Source organism: Delphinapterus leucas, chromosome 6, assembly GCF_059928025.1.
Source record: "Delphinapterus leucas isolate spDelLeu-1000000601 "Yukka" chromosome 6, BTC_Dleu_Yukka2, whole genome shotgun sequence".
Lineage (NCBI taxonomy): Eukaryota > Metazoa > Chordata > Mammalia > Artiodactyla > Monodontidae > Delphinapterus > Delphinapterus leucas.
The window spans coordinates 100,760,335-100,773,256 of NC_143134.1; the positions used below are offsets into that span (position 1 = coordinate 100,760,335).

The window sequence follows — 12,922 nt, forward strand, 5'->3', positions numbered from 1 at the left end:
GGACGTTTAGATCTACTAAGCATATTAGTGATCTGTTTGGTACTTGTGGTCATGGGCATGATAATTAGCCAAGAGGTGGATGGATGAAGGAGCAAAGGAAGAAAATAGAGGAGTTGTCAGAAATTTCAGAGAGGATCCAGAATTGATCTATGGTGTGGAGAGATCTTTAGCACATTTAAGGGCTGAGAAAGGATGAGTCATTTGAGGGCAGGGGAGTTGGAGATTGCAGATGTAAAAGAAAGGGTACCAATAAGCCAAGGTCCTGGGGGAGTTTGGAGGGTTCTCCTTTGCTGGTCTTGAAAAAGAGTAGGACACTTCTGAGAAGGTAAGGGAATAAGGCTGATAGGTGTGAAATTTTAGAGAAGTTCATTTTGAGGCTGGAAGGGTTGGGGAGGAGGGCGATGAATGATGAGCTGCCCTTGTGTCACCAAGCCTAAGCTCGCACTGCTCACCACACTACAGGCCAATAATCGAGAGACGAGGTGTTGGGGCAAGGAATAACGACTTTATTCGGAAAGCCAGCAAACCAAGATGGTGGGCTCGTGCCCCCAAAGACCCATCTTGCCTGAGTTAGAATTAAGGCTTCTTTTATACTAAAAGGGGAGGGAGTAAAGTCAAACATTTCCTGGTTCCCATCAGCCTCCAGAGGGGATGTGTTAATTTCTTCCTCCCTGCAGGCATTCACAGGTGGGCCTGGTCAGGATGTTTCTTGTGAGCTAAATAAAAGTATTTTAGCTTAATGCTCATTACTTGGGAGTCAGGGTTCTGAGAGTTGGGTCATTATGTATAATTTTAGCTTATAGGCTGCATCCCTTTAGTGATTAACTTGTAATAGAATACAAAAGGTTCTTCCCTGTGACACTTGGCCGGTGATTTTGAAAGCTCAGTGATTTGAGAACTCAGGTCGTTTGATATGTTTGTCAGTTAGGGTCCAGTCAGGAAAGTAGAAACCACACAGTATTTCAACAGAATTTAATACGAAGAATTGGTTAAATGCCTGCTGGAGGAGCAAAAAGCAAAAGGGAGCAGTGAAGTAATTAAAAAAGTAAACTGCTGAAAGCAGTTACAACACTTAGCTAGGTCTGAGGATCAAAACAAGGGAAGCCATTGGGGTTATCATGACCTGGGAGGAGGGGCATTGGAAAGCTGGTGTTGATAGCTCTGGAATTCAGAGGAGGAGCTCCATGTTACTAGATTTCAGGCACCTGGAGGGAGTACCTGCCTGGTTAGTGCTGGTACCTCTGGGGTGGTTGTTATCATGCTAGTCATGGGAGTGCCAGAGGGTAGGACTAAGGGCCCCTGGAAGGATGAAGGCCCATTGCTGGGGTGACATTGACTGAAACAGCAAGGTAACAGGAAAAAGGGAGTCCTCCTCAGCTCCTTCTGCCTTTGCCTTCCAAATTCTTATGCTGGGGTTCACGGACCCCAGAGCTCCACGGATTGTTGGTGAATAGAATCCAAGTTCACAGGGAGACATTTTGATGCTCTGATCATGGCAACAATTACAACAGAATTATTATTAGCTAAACCAGGTTGAAATACATCTGGTCCTCTGTCACCTGTTTTCACCTCTTACTGCTCTGTCCCATGTTTACTCCCCTCTAGCCAGACATCCTCTCATCTCAAATCCACCCATCCTTTCAGATCTATGTCAGTGGTCGTCTTAATGTTATTTAAAGATGAAAGGTAATGTAATTTTTATATGCTTTCAAAAACCCAAGCTTTCTATATAGAATTAGATCAAAATAAAAAGTCTGTATGGTATAATACAGGTTCGAATAATTTCTAGAAGTTTTTGAATATAACTGTCATGAAAGCGCACAAAACCATTGTTTGCCATGATTCTCTTCCTCACTTCCACCGTGTGGGCTTGCCTTCCTCTTAACCCACATTTTATGTTATCTCACTCTACTACACTTAACATTTTATCTGCTATGTAGTATAAGGATTAATTCATGTTTATTCTTTCATTGTCATAAGTAGGAAATGCAAGATGAGAGAATTCACCTTGGATTAAGGTGACAAGAAGGCCAGTGTGGTCTGTGTAATTGTCACCCCTAATATAAGTTAGGGACTTCCAATTACGGTATAAACCTTAAAGAGGTCTGGATAGAAATATACAGCACATTAACTTTTTTTTCCTCTTAGGTAATGTTATACGTTAAAACAAGTCTGATTTTGTCAGACCAAGGTAGATTTCCTATTGATCGTTCTTTTCTCAGCTTTTCTACTGCCCTGGTGAAAATCAGGCCAGTGAAGTGGAGTAATGTGAAGTAGTTATATCAGGTTATGAAGCTCCTCGAATTGTTGGTCATCGTTTTGAAGTATACTGTTGTAATTTCATAGTGTCTTCTTTCTCCCTGAGAACAATAAATGCTTTTCTTTTTTTAAAAAATAATATTTATTTATTTATTTGGTTGTGCTGGGTCTTAGTTGTGGCACTTGGGCTCCTTAGTTGCAGCAGGCGGGCTCTTAGTTGCGGCACATGGGCTCCTTAGTTGTGGCATGCAAACTCTTAGTTGCGACATGCATGTGGGATCTAGTTCCCTGACCAGGGATCGAACCCGGGCTCCCTGCATTGGGAGTGCAGAGTCTTAACCACTGTACCACCAGGGAAGTCCCATAACTGCTTTTCTTTATTTCTATGTTTGATTTCAATTTTAATTTTTTAATGAAGATATAGAGCCAGTTTATAAATAAATGTAGTTGGTGATATTAAAGTAATTTTATTTTCTTCAACTGCCAGTATATATGTGGATTTTTATATTATTTTGTAAATCTGTCAAGTTATAAAATATCCTCATGTGCAAAATAAAATGTTTTCTCATTCATTGCATTCTTCTCAACTTTCCTTCAGGATAACTGATGTTAAATCTTTTTTGAAGAAAAAACTCTGAAGTTGAGAATCTTGCCTCTTTCAAAGAGTGAGAACGTAAAATAGATTTCACAGCCTCAATTTGTAGACCATAGATATACACAGTTGGTTAGATTGCTACCACTCATCTCTGTGTGGGTTCAGATTAGATCTTTTTTTTCTTGGTTATTCTAACTTCTCTGCTCCCTGAATCATTTTGCTTATATTGGAGTGTGATTTATCACTACTAAGCTGTTTCTATTTCTCAGAGAAATTAAAGTTTCATCAAGAGATATTTGTACTTTTCTTTCAGGAGTCGCTTCATCATGAGAAATCTAAAGTTATTTCGGAGCTTGGAGTTCAGGGATATTCAGGCTCCAGGGAAACCTCAGTGCTTCTCTCTCCGAACTGAACAGGACACAGTGCTCATTGGCTCAGAACATGGACTGATAGAAGTAGACCCTGTCATAAGAGAGGTGAGTTATTGATGGAGGGTGCTAGCACTTGGCATGACTCTTGACTTGTCTTTTTCCAAACTTGCTTCCCCAAATAGTCTTTCCTTTAAATCTTTCTGAATTTACGTGCCCCCCAAATGAATGCTCCCTTCGCTTTATACTGATGTCATATTAGACATAACTAGTACCCTGTCTTTTAGTCTGCTTCTGTTTTAATCTAAGCTGGCAAAGCTTTGACATTGTATTTTGTGGGGTGCCCTACTTTTTACCCTTTCTACCATGTAAATACTATCTATTAACAGTTCTCAAGTGGGAATGCAGGTGAAAATTTCCTGTAGGGCTTTTTAAATTTTTTCAGTCTCCATCTCATACCAACTACATCAGAATCTTCACTTCTGGAGCTTGAGCATATGTATATTGAAAAGCTCTTTAGGTTGATTCTGATACCTTCCCTTAATTATATTCTGCTACTAATGTATTTTAGGTGATTACATTCTTAGTCCCTTTTCCCCATACTGTATACATTTTAGAAAATCATAGTTATTAGCTTCATGTTTTATTGGATATTTTCAAAGATACCGGGCTTTTATGTTTGCTTGGCACAAAGGTCGCATGAACTGTGTTTTGTGTTAAAGATGGTAGTGCTGTGAAATTTCTCAAATGAAAGTTTGGGTTTTAATCTAGGAAAAAAACATTTTTGAAAGCTTTTGTATTATAAAAGAAGCATTAAAAAGTATTTCTGGAAGTGTGATGAATTGTTCTTGAAAGTAGATTGGCTTAATTTGCTTATTTGTTTGTTTTGGTGAAAGGTGAAAAATGAAATTCCTCTGGTGGCAGAAGGCTTTCTCCCAGAGGATGGAAGTGGCTGCATTGTTGGTATTCAGGAGTTGCTGGATCACGAGTCTGTGTGTGTGGCCACAGCTTCTGGAGATGTCCTACTTTGCAATCTCAACACACACCAGGTAAGTGGAAGAGATCAGTGAGTAGGAAATCTTAGACATCCTCAAACGCCTTTTTTTGTTTCATGTCACTAGTTTTTCGTAGAAGTTTAAAATGTCAGGAGCCATAATATTTAAGCATTTTGCAAATTAAAGTCTTTGCATTATATAATTCTTTACAGAAAATTGTTGACATGGCTTTAGCTATATTTCAGGATTCTTCTAAAACTCAGTTTTGTCTATTGCATTTATTAATTAGAACAATCAGAACATTCCAAATAAGAACTTAACAAAAACCCAAATCTGGCCATTCTTGTATGGTATATCTGATCCTGAGTTGTAACTTTTATTTCTCAATTTATGAAGTCTTTGAAATGTTTATATGGCTTACATTTTCTTTTATGAATGCTGAATAAGCCTCTCCTTGTTGGCTAACTTTAAGAGTCCCTGAACTACAGGTGCTAAGGTGATAATGCTATCATTATGTGCACATTTTATGACTGCCAGCGAAGATAGATTTCAACCATTTGCCTCCTTCTCTACTTAGCATAAGGCTTAGTTTCTGGATTTCTATCCTCACCTTCTTGACAGCTTTTTAAACTTTGTTGATTACTCCCTTAGTTGTGATCTCTTTAACATGGATGTATCACAAGTCATATTACTAATCATAGGATAATAATAGCAGCTGACATTTATTAAATGTTTACAATGTGCCAGGCACTTTTTCAAGTGTTTTTCATGCAGAATTGTATTTAATCTTCACTACAACCTTATGAGGTAGATTGTTGTTTTTCCGTTCTTCAAAAGAGGAAATTGAGGCACAGAGGGCTTAAATGACTAGGCTAAGGTCAAACAGTTATCAGGTGAGATTTAAACCCTGGCAGTCTAAATCTGGCACCTTTGCTTTTAACGGTTCCATTTAGTACAACAATAAATCTTATTCTCAGTTCATGGTGAGAAATAGCAAAGCCATCAAGTATAACTTACTTAGTATTTCTCACATTTAAAAGGTATGCTTTTACTTTCAAAACATTTTGTAGAACGTTTTCCTAATTACTGAGCTCCTCCAATCCATCGGTCTCCACCAGACGGTGCTGATCCTTCACATTTGTGGCATCACAATGTCTGCAAGACACAATCCATATTCCTTATTGTGCCGTATAAGACCTCTCACTGTTCACCAAATTCCTTTTTAGCCTCACCTCCCACCCCCACCGTTCCTGTGTATATGTATACCTTAGGCTCTACAGTTGCAGCTGATTTTTAAGTGCTCTTTTTAACTGCACATTTCCCCCCCAGTCTCTTCCTCCTGGCCCTATTCCTACCCTTCAAAGCACCTCCTCCGAGAAGCTTTCCTGGACTGTCCTGGGCCACTTGTCAGTCTCTGTCCTGAGCCCCCACTTAATTCCCAGAGACCTCAGTTACATCCCTAACCCTGCTGTAGAGGCATCTTTTATCTCCTTAACGGGAGGAATGGAGTGGCCGTAGTCACTTCCAGTCCCTATGGTCTGTATCATGCCTGGTCTTTTAATACCTGTTACTGAATAAATGTTCACTGAATAATTTCACCTTTGTGTGCTTTAATTGTTTTGATTAAGGTCATAGTAAATATTTATGGAGATGCTTATATTTTCATATCTCCCTTAACATTTTAAAATGTCTCTCTCAGCTGGAATGTGTCGGGAGTGTAGCCAGTGGTATCTCTGTCATGAGTTGGAGTCCTGACCAAGAGCTGGTGCTTCTTGCCACAGGTAAGCCTGTCACTACTGGTCCCTAATTCTTGACTTTTATAAAACATGACTCCTAATATCTCACAGGCTTAAGTTTTAGGGTGCTTAAGTTTCAAAAAAAACCATTTCTTGGAACAAGGATACCAACATGATAATCTATAGGGAATGTGGTGTTTTTGAGTTAAGTTTTACTTCTTAATATATTGTTTTAAAAAGTTGCTGCTAAGGTCCATAGCTATGGTTTAAAATGTCAACAATATTTAACCTACTCTAAAAGGAAGAGTTGCTACATAAAATAAACTGATTCTAAGAACTGCTCTCCCAGTCCTATTTTTTTCCCTTAAGTCTTTTCATTCCAGATGAGTTTCTGCAAACTAGCACCCTGATGAGGTATACATTTGAAGAGATACCTTGCTGACTAAATCGTTGAAGTTAGTGGAAGAGGGCTATGTGGACTTTAATGTTAGCTTGACATTCATAAATAGCTGAAAATAAGTACTAGGTGACTTACCCAGTCAAAACTTTTTTTAAAAAATGAGAGTCAGAACATTTTGAATAAATTCTGTCTTCCCTGTTTTGACTATAAACTCCTCCACTCCAGCTCAGTAGCTTCCAATGCTGTAGATACTTAACAGAATGGCAGATATGCTAAATGAGAACAAAATCATTCTTGTTTGTGCTCCTCCAAGGTCAACAGACCCTAATTATGATGACAAAAGAGTTTGAACCAATCATGGAACAGCAAATCCACCAGGATGATTTTGGTGAAAGTAAGTATAGCTTTGTTTGAACCATTTTGTGACTTGTCTTGCACACTGATAGCCACATCATAATATGCCCAAAGAACTATGAAGCTTAAGCCCCAACTTAATTCACTGACAGATATACCAATTCCTTTAGTTCATTCCAGATTTTAAAAGGCATACCTCTGGTGCCTCTCCAAGTCTGAGAGCTGGCTTTGTCAGTAATTTGGGGAATAGGAATCTGTGCTTAGAATCACCTGGGTAGTTGTTGCCCAAACCCCAGGACAGGCTTAGTTAGGGGGTTTAATGAAAAGGACTGTACTAGCTAGAATAAGGAAAGCATTTCTGAGGTACAATTTTGGGGAGAAGACAAGAGAGGCAGGATAGAGAGCTGATTTTTGTTCCTACTTATTAGACCTGAATTTTCATGGGACCCATCATATTGTTTTCTTGCCAAGATCTAGCTGAGGTGATATGGGCATTAGGCTGTGGAAGTATTGAAGAGGAGAAGAGTGGAGATGCTTATTGAGTGTAAGAAGGTCTGCCCAACTTCAGGGCACCAGGTAGCTGGCCTGATTGAGGAGAAGGATGGGGGAGATGGTATTTTAACTTTCGCTGGGGTCTAACTTCATGACTTCTCATTCTACTAAGAAATCATTTAGAAAGGTGCTACTCATTTATTCATTCAAAAATAATTTGTTCAGAAATAATGTTTGAGTAGGTAGTGTGAACCCAGCAGTGTGTTTGGTGCTGTGGTTAATTCATCTTTTCCCTTAAGGAGTCAGTAATAACAGGATGTGCAGGTATTAGGGTAGCATAAGGAGAGAAAGGGAGTAATGGGGATGGAAGGCTTCCCAGAGGAGGCCAACTTGAGCTGAGTTTTGGCTGACTTGGTGTTAGGTAGATGAGGGTTGAGGGTGGGGGAGTGGTGCAAGCAAGTGAATTAGTTCATTCCAAGGCAGGGATGTTTCATGGAGGCCTTTGACACAGCGTGGCTTATTCAGGCAACTGTGAGTACTTCAGCATTGCCTAGTGACAGGACATGGATGTGGAATGAAATAAAGGGGAGGATTTTGATTAAGTTTGATAGGGAGTTTGGACATGAAGTTACAGGAGATCAGTCATTAAAGGTTCTGATGATGCAAGATTGATTGGTGGAGAGGGAAGAGACGAGACAGGGTGATCTGGTAGGAGGTTGCTACAGGAATCCACATGAGAGATAAAGAAGGTGGACTAGAAAAGGGAAAAATGCAGGAAAATTTTGATTCTCAATGAGGATAGGAGTACATTTTTTGGAATTATGAGAAAATTTTTGGAATATGTGTGCATGGTTCCCCTCCTGCCCTAGCTAGTTTGAGAAATACCAGTTTAGAAAGTGAAATAAATAGGCTTTGGGTATGTAAGGTGAAGAAGAAAGTTTAGTAGGACTCTAGCCAGAAGCTCAGGTGGTGGAAATAAAGATGTCAGTATCTGAGAGGGAAGGTGGGGAAGTGCTGGTCTGTAAGGGGTGGGTGATGAGTTCCTTCTTGGATTTGTTTAAGGGCCATATGGGATCACCAAGTAAAGCAGGTAAGTAGAAGGGGCTGAAGCTCAGGAGAGGCCAGAGCCGTGGACTGGGAGTCATTGGCATGTGGGGAATCTTTACAATCTTGGGATTAGATGTGCTTGCTCAGGGAGCAGGTATGGTGCTGGATCTAGGGCCCGGGGTGGGACTCTGGGGCATCTAGCTTTGAGGATAGTCATAGAGGTAGTAACCAACACATCTTTGCATGGGAAAGTGCCCTGGGCCTGGCTCATCCCACCGACTTTTTCATAAGAAATCTAATAGAGTAAATCAAAGGAGAGGGAGTCCAAGTCAGGGTCTTAGGTCTTAGAAATGTATTTGTCAGTACAAAAAGTCACTCTGTGGAGTGGTGAATAGATATTTTTCTTCTAACCCAGGTGTCGACAAACTTGTTCTGTAAAGAACTGGGTAGTAATTGTTTTCCGCTTTCAGGCCATATGGTCTGTGTTGCAGCTACTCAACTCTGCTGATGTAGTGTGAAAGCACTTAAGATAGTACATAAAGAAATGGGTATGGCTGTGTTCCAATACAAGTTTATTTGTAAAAGCAAATGCAGGCTGTAGTTTGCTGATTCCTGCTGTAACTCCACCACTTATCGTCTGATCCCACTGGAAAAGTTGTCTTGCTTCGCTCCTTGACCCTTTATCTCTCTGTGGAAACTTTCGGATAGAAGCCCAGGGGTGTGCACCAGGATAGGCACTACTATTTGTACACAGCAGCAAGGTATGCTTTGGGATACTGCAATACTTGGGTGTGCCCAAGCAGAGCAGACAGGAAACGGTCATGCTGACCCATAATTTATAGAAATTATAAACAGCTCTGCTTCGTCAGAATCAGCATCAGTTGTAGGAGGGAAATATTGGGTCCTGGATCTGGCCGATGCTTTCAGGGGCATCTCTGTAGTACCTCTAATAGGTGGATGCCAGATCCTACCTTCAGGAACAGGAGGCTGCATTATTTCAGCAACTGACTCTATATTTTATGTAAGATCAGCATTATAATTTAGAAAGAAGCCCAGCCTGGAAGGCAGAAGCCCTGTGTTCTAATTTTGGCCTCTGTCACTAGGGTGTGTCAGTCTCTGTCAGGGCTTGAATTCCATAATCATGATCTCCTCCAACACTAGCAGGGAGGTTGGATACATTTAGTGGATTGAACTTACGATTGGAATTTTATTCCCAGCTCTTCTTGAGTTTTATGTTTTGTTATCTGTGGACATATTGCATAGATTCTTCATGTTTCATTCGCCTTGTAAAGTGGGGATGGATTGCTGACTGTCATCAAGGGAATTTACATACAATGGCAGTAAAGCTCGAATTCCAAGATAAGGGCATTTCAAAGTCTTCAGAATCACTTCAGTATATAATATGGAACATAGGTTTTTAAAATATTGACTGCTGGTCCATCTATTGAGAGGTCTCAGAGGACCCAACTTCATGAAGAATAGCTATGAAACTGCTTTTATTTTATTTAGCTTATTGGTTGTCTTGCATATTCTCACTCGTTCTCTAGGCAAGTTCATCACTGTTGGCTGGGGCAGGAAGGAGACGCAGTTCCATGGATCAGAAGGCAGGCAAGCCGCCTTTCAGATGCAAATGGTAAGATTGGTCTGATGGATAAGGAACCTTCTTTGGAACAAATAGAAGTTCTGCTACCCACCAGGAGCTCTTAGGTATCCAGGTGTTACCAAAAGTGGGGTCCGGCTGCTCGCCACTCTAAAGCCAATAAAGAGGCAAGGTTGGTGGAAAGGAAAGTTTGCTTTATTCCGCTGGATGCCAGCAACTGGGGGGTGGGAGGGTTGGGGGGGGCGATTTTTGTCCAAAGGCCGACTCCCCTCCCTGACAACCAGTGGGCAAGAGCTTTAAAGGCCGAGGGGGCGCTACATGCAGAAACAGTACAGGCAGCTCTGACAGTCATCTTGAAATTGGTCATGCGGTGGTCTGACCAGCATCATCTTGATTATTAAGTACAGTTAGTCTTTACTTCCAGGGTCGGCTTGTTCCCATTTCTTGGAGGCCAGTTCTTGGAATTGTGGTAGCTCATGTCATGGTTACAGCCTGGTCATCATATAGTTAACTTCTTCCACCTGGTGGCGGTTTCAGTATCTATAAGACGGCTCACAGGATATGGCTCAGAATATTATCTGTAGCCCTTGAGGAGGAACTAAAAAGGTCCTTGACTATGCTTAATGACTAAACTATTATTATTTGGTCTCCTTTGACTGTTTTCCTCTGTTTCTGCATTTTCTCACTTCTCTGATTAAACTTACTGTTTGGCTAAAGTTTTTCTGCAGACAAAAAGCAGGCTGAGGACATGGGGTTGGGGGGACCATCGGGTCCTGCTCTGTTTCACAGGTAGAGGGCGGTAATGGACAGATCTCTTCTGCTCTAGTAAAACAAGCTGTTTGGAGACCTTAGGGAATGAGTCATCCTAGAAAGATCCTTTTTTCTTTTTTATTGCCAAGTTGTTTTGTTATTTTTTTTCACATAGAGAATAATTATCACCAATATTCATTTAAAAAAAAAACTCACCACAGACAGAAATGAAGCACTCTGTATCCCTTCCTGATACCCTCCCCCTTCCTCCCCAGAAGGAGCTGCTGCCCTGCGTTCACTGTTGATCATTCACGTGCATGTTTTTATACTTTTCCTACATATGTATATATTAGTCTTTTTTTTCCTGATTTCTTTTCCTGGATGAAACTATGTTTTCCTTCTTTCTGGATACATTTTAAAGGATAAAGCTACAGGATTTATTGATAATAGATCAGATGTAGGGTAAGAGAGAGAGAGAGGAATTGAGGATAATCCCCAGATGTGGGCCTGAGCAAATGGAAGCACTTTGTCTATACTATATGTGGAGATTTCCCTGTGCTGACCTTCTAGGATAGATGAAATCATACACTGCCTGCCATTACATTTTCCATCCTTACTTTATTTCTGGCTACATTCCGTGTAACTCATATTGTCTCCTAACCCTTCACTAGAGGAAGTTTGTGTATACCACAGGGCAGTTTCATTGAGAATAAATCTTGTTAGGCTGCTGTGTATTCCCTACTGTGCAGTTTGTGGCACTAGCACCATTCTGACTTAGCCTGTCACTGGAATGTGATGATGGATGCTCAGGTGGTCATTTGTCCCCAGTCCCACAGAACTGGCTTCTGTCTTCAAGGCTTTCGGGACTGAGATGCAAGTGGCACCGGAAACCTTTCTTCTTTCGGTGCTGCAGAATGCGGAGCTTGTCCATGTTTTCATCACTGCTGCTGGCTTTATCTCCTCTGGCTCTTCCCTGCCCACATTCCTCTCATCTTCTTAACTCTTCTGTGCAGCGTTGTGAAGTTTACTCAGTGAATGAAACTACCCTCTTAAATTTAGACAAACATTAATTTCCTTATATAGTTACCTGATAGATTCCTTAGCTCGTTATTTTTAATATCTAGATCTGTAGCTCTTTTTCCCTGTTGTTATGCTTGGAGGCCACTTTTTAATGTCCAGAGAAAGATTTTGTTTTGTTTGGTTTTAAGTTCTTTTCTCTTGATTTTTGGGTCTAAGGGCCCTTCTGGAAGGGTTCCTGAGGATTTTGTGAAACCCGATTTCTAGATAGCTTAAACTTTATATAAAAGATTTAACTTTAATAGCCTGAGGCTTGTTTGATTCTGGGCCATTTAAAGCCACCAGTAACATTTGTGTTTTTTCCTCTCTTTAGCATGAGTCTGCTTTGCCCTGGGATGACCATAGACCACAAGTTACCTGGCGTGGTGATGGACAGTTTTTTGCTGTGAGTGTTGTTTGCCCAGAGACAGGTATGGAAATAAATTTTTCTTACTTTTGCTTTGAGGGTTTTCTTTCATTACACCCATGAGGTAACAATGTGCTGCTTTAGGTGTTAAATGAATATAGAGCTAAGAATCAGAAGAGTTCTTTGAGGCTATTTGGCCCAGCCTCCTACCAGTTGGATATGAATTTTTTTAAAGCATTTAAAAATTTTTTTAAATTTATTATTTATTTATAAATTTATTTTATTTATTTATTTTTGGCTGTGTTGGGTCTTTTGTTGCTGCGCGCGGGCTTTCTCTAGTTGCGGCGAGCGGGGGCTACTCTTCATTGCAGTGCGCATGCTTCTCATTGCAGTGGCTTCTCTTGTTGCCGAGCACAGGCTCTAGGCGTGCGGGCTTCAGTAGTTGTGGCGCATGGGCTCAGTAGTTGTGGCTCGCGGGCTCTAGAGCGCAGGCTCAGTAGTTGTGGCGCATGGGCTTAGTTGCTCTGCAGCATGTGGGATCTTCCCGGACCAGGGCTCGAACCCGTGTCCCATGCATTGGCAGATGGATTCTTTTTTTTTTTTTTTTTTTTGCGGTACATGGGCCTCTCACTGTTGTGGCCTCTCCCGTTGCGGAGCACAGGCTCCGGATGCGCAGGCTCAGCAGCCATGGCTCACGGGCCTAGCCACTCCGTGGCATGTGGGATCCTCCTGGACTGGGGCACGAACCCGTGTCCCCTGCGTCGGCAGGTGGACTCTCAACCACTGCGCCACCAGGGAAGCCCCGCAGACAGATTCTTAACCACTGTGCCACCAGGGAAGCCCTGGATATGAATTAACAAGATTCATCTAATTGGCTCTGTGAAATCATGACAGTTTTTATTA

The 12,922-nt window shown here is 41.2% G+C and overlaps 1 protein-coding gene across 5 annotated transcripts in view; it reads left to right on the plus strand.

Moving 5' to 3' along the window:
• The window catches only part of ELP1 (elongator acetyltransferase complex subunit 1), a 62,421-nt gene that overhangs the window by 1,800 nt on the left and 47,699 nt on the right, over nt 1–12,922 (plus strand). For all 5 annotated transcript variants that reach the window (XR_016393609.1, XM_089913508.1, XM_089913509.1 and 2 more), the window contains exons 2-7: nt 3,168–3,330; nt 4,119–4,271; nt 5,917–5,998; nt 6,667–6,747; nt 9,794–9,879; nt 11,987–12,083. Coding sequence is in view for 4 of the 5 variants with exons in the window: in XM_089913508.1 (XP_089769634.1) it covers nt 3,181–3,330; nt 4,119–4,271; nt 5,917–5,998; nt 6,667–6,747; nt 9,794–9,879; nt 11,987–12,083 (649 nt within the window). In the remaining variant the exon portion in view is untranslated. The remainder of the gene's footprint in view (nt 1–3,167; nt 3,331–4,118; nt 4,272–5,916; nt 5,999–6,666; nt 6,748–9,793; nt 9,880–11,986; nt 12,084–12,922) is intronic.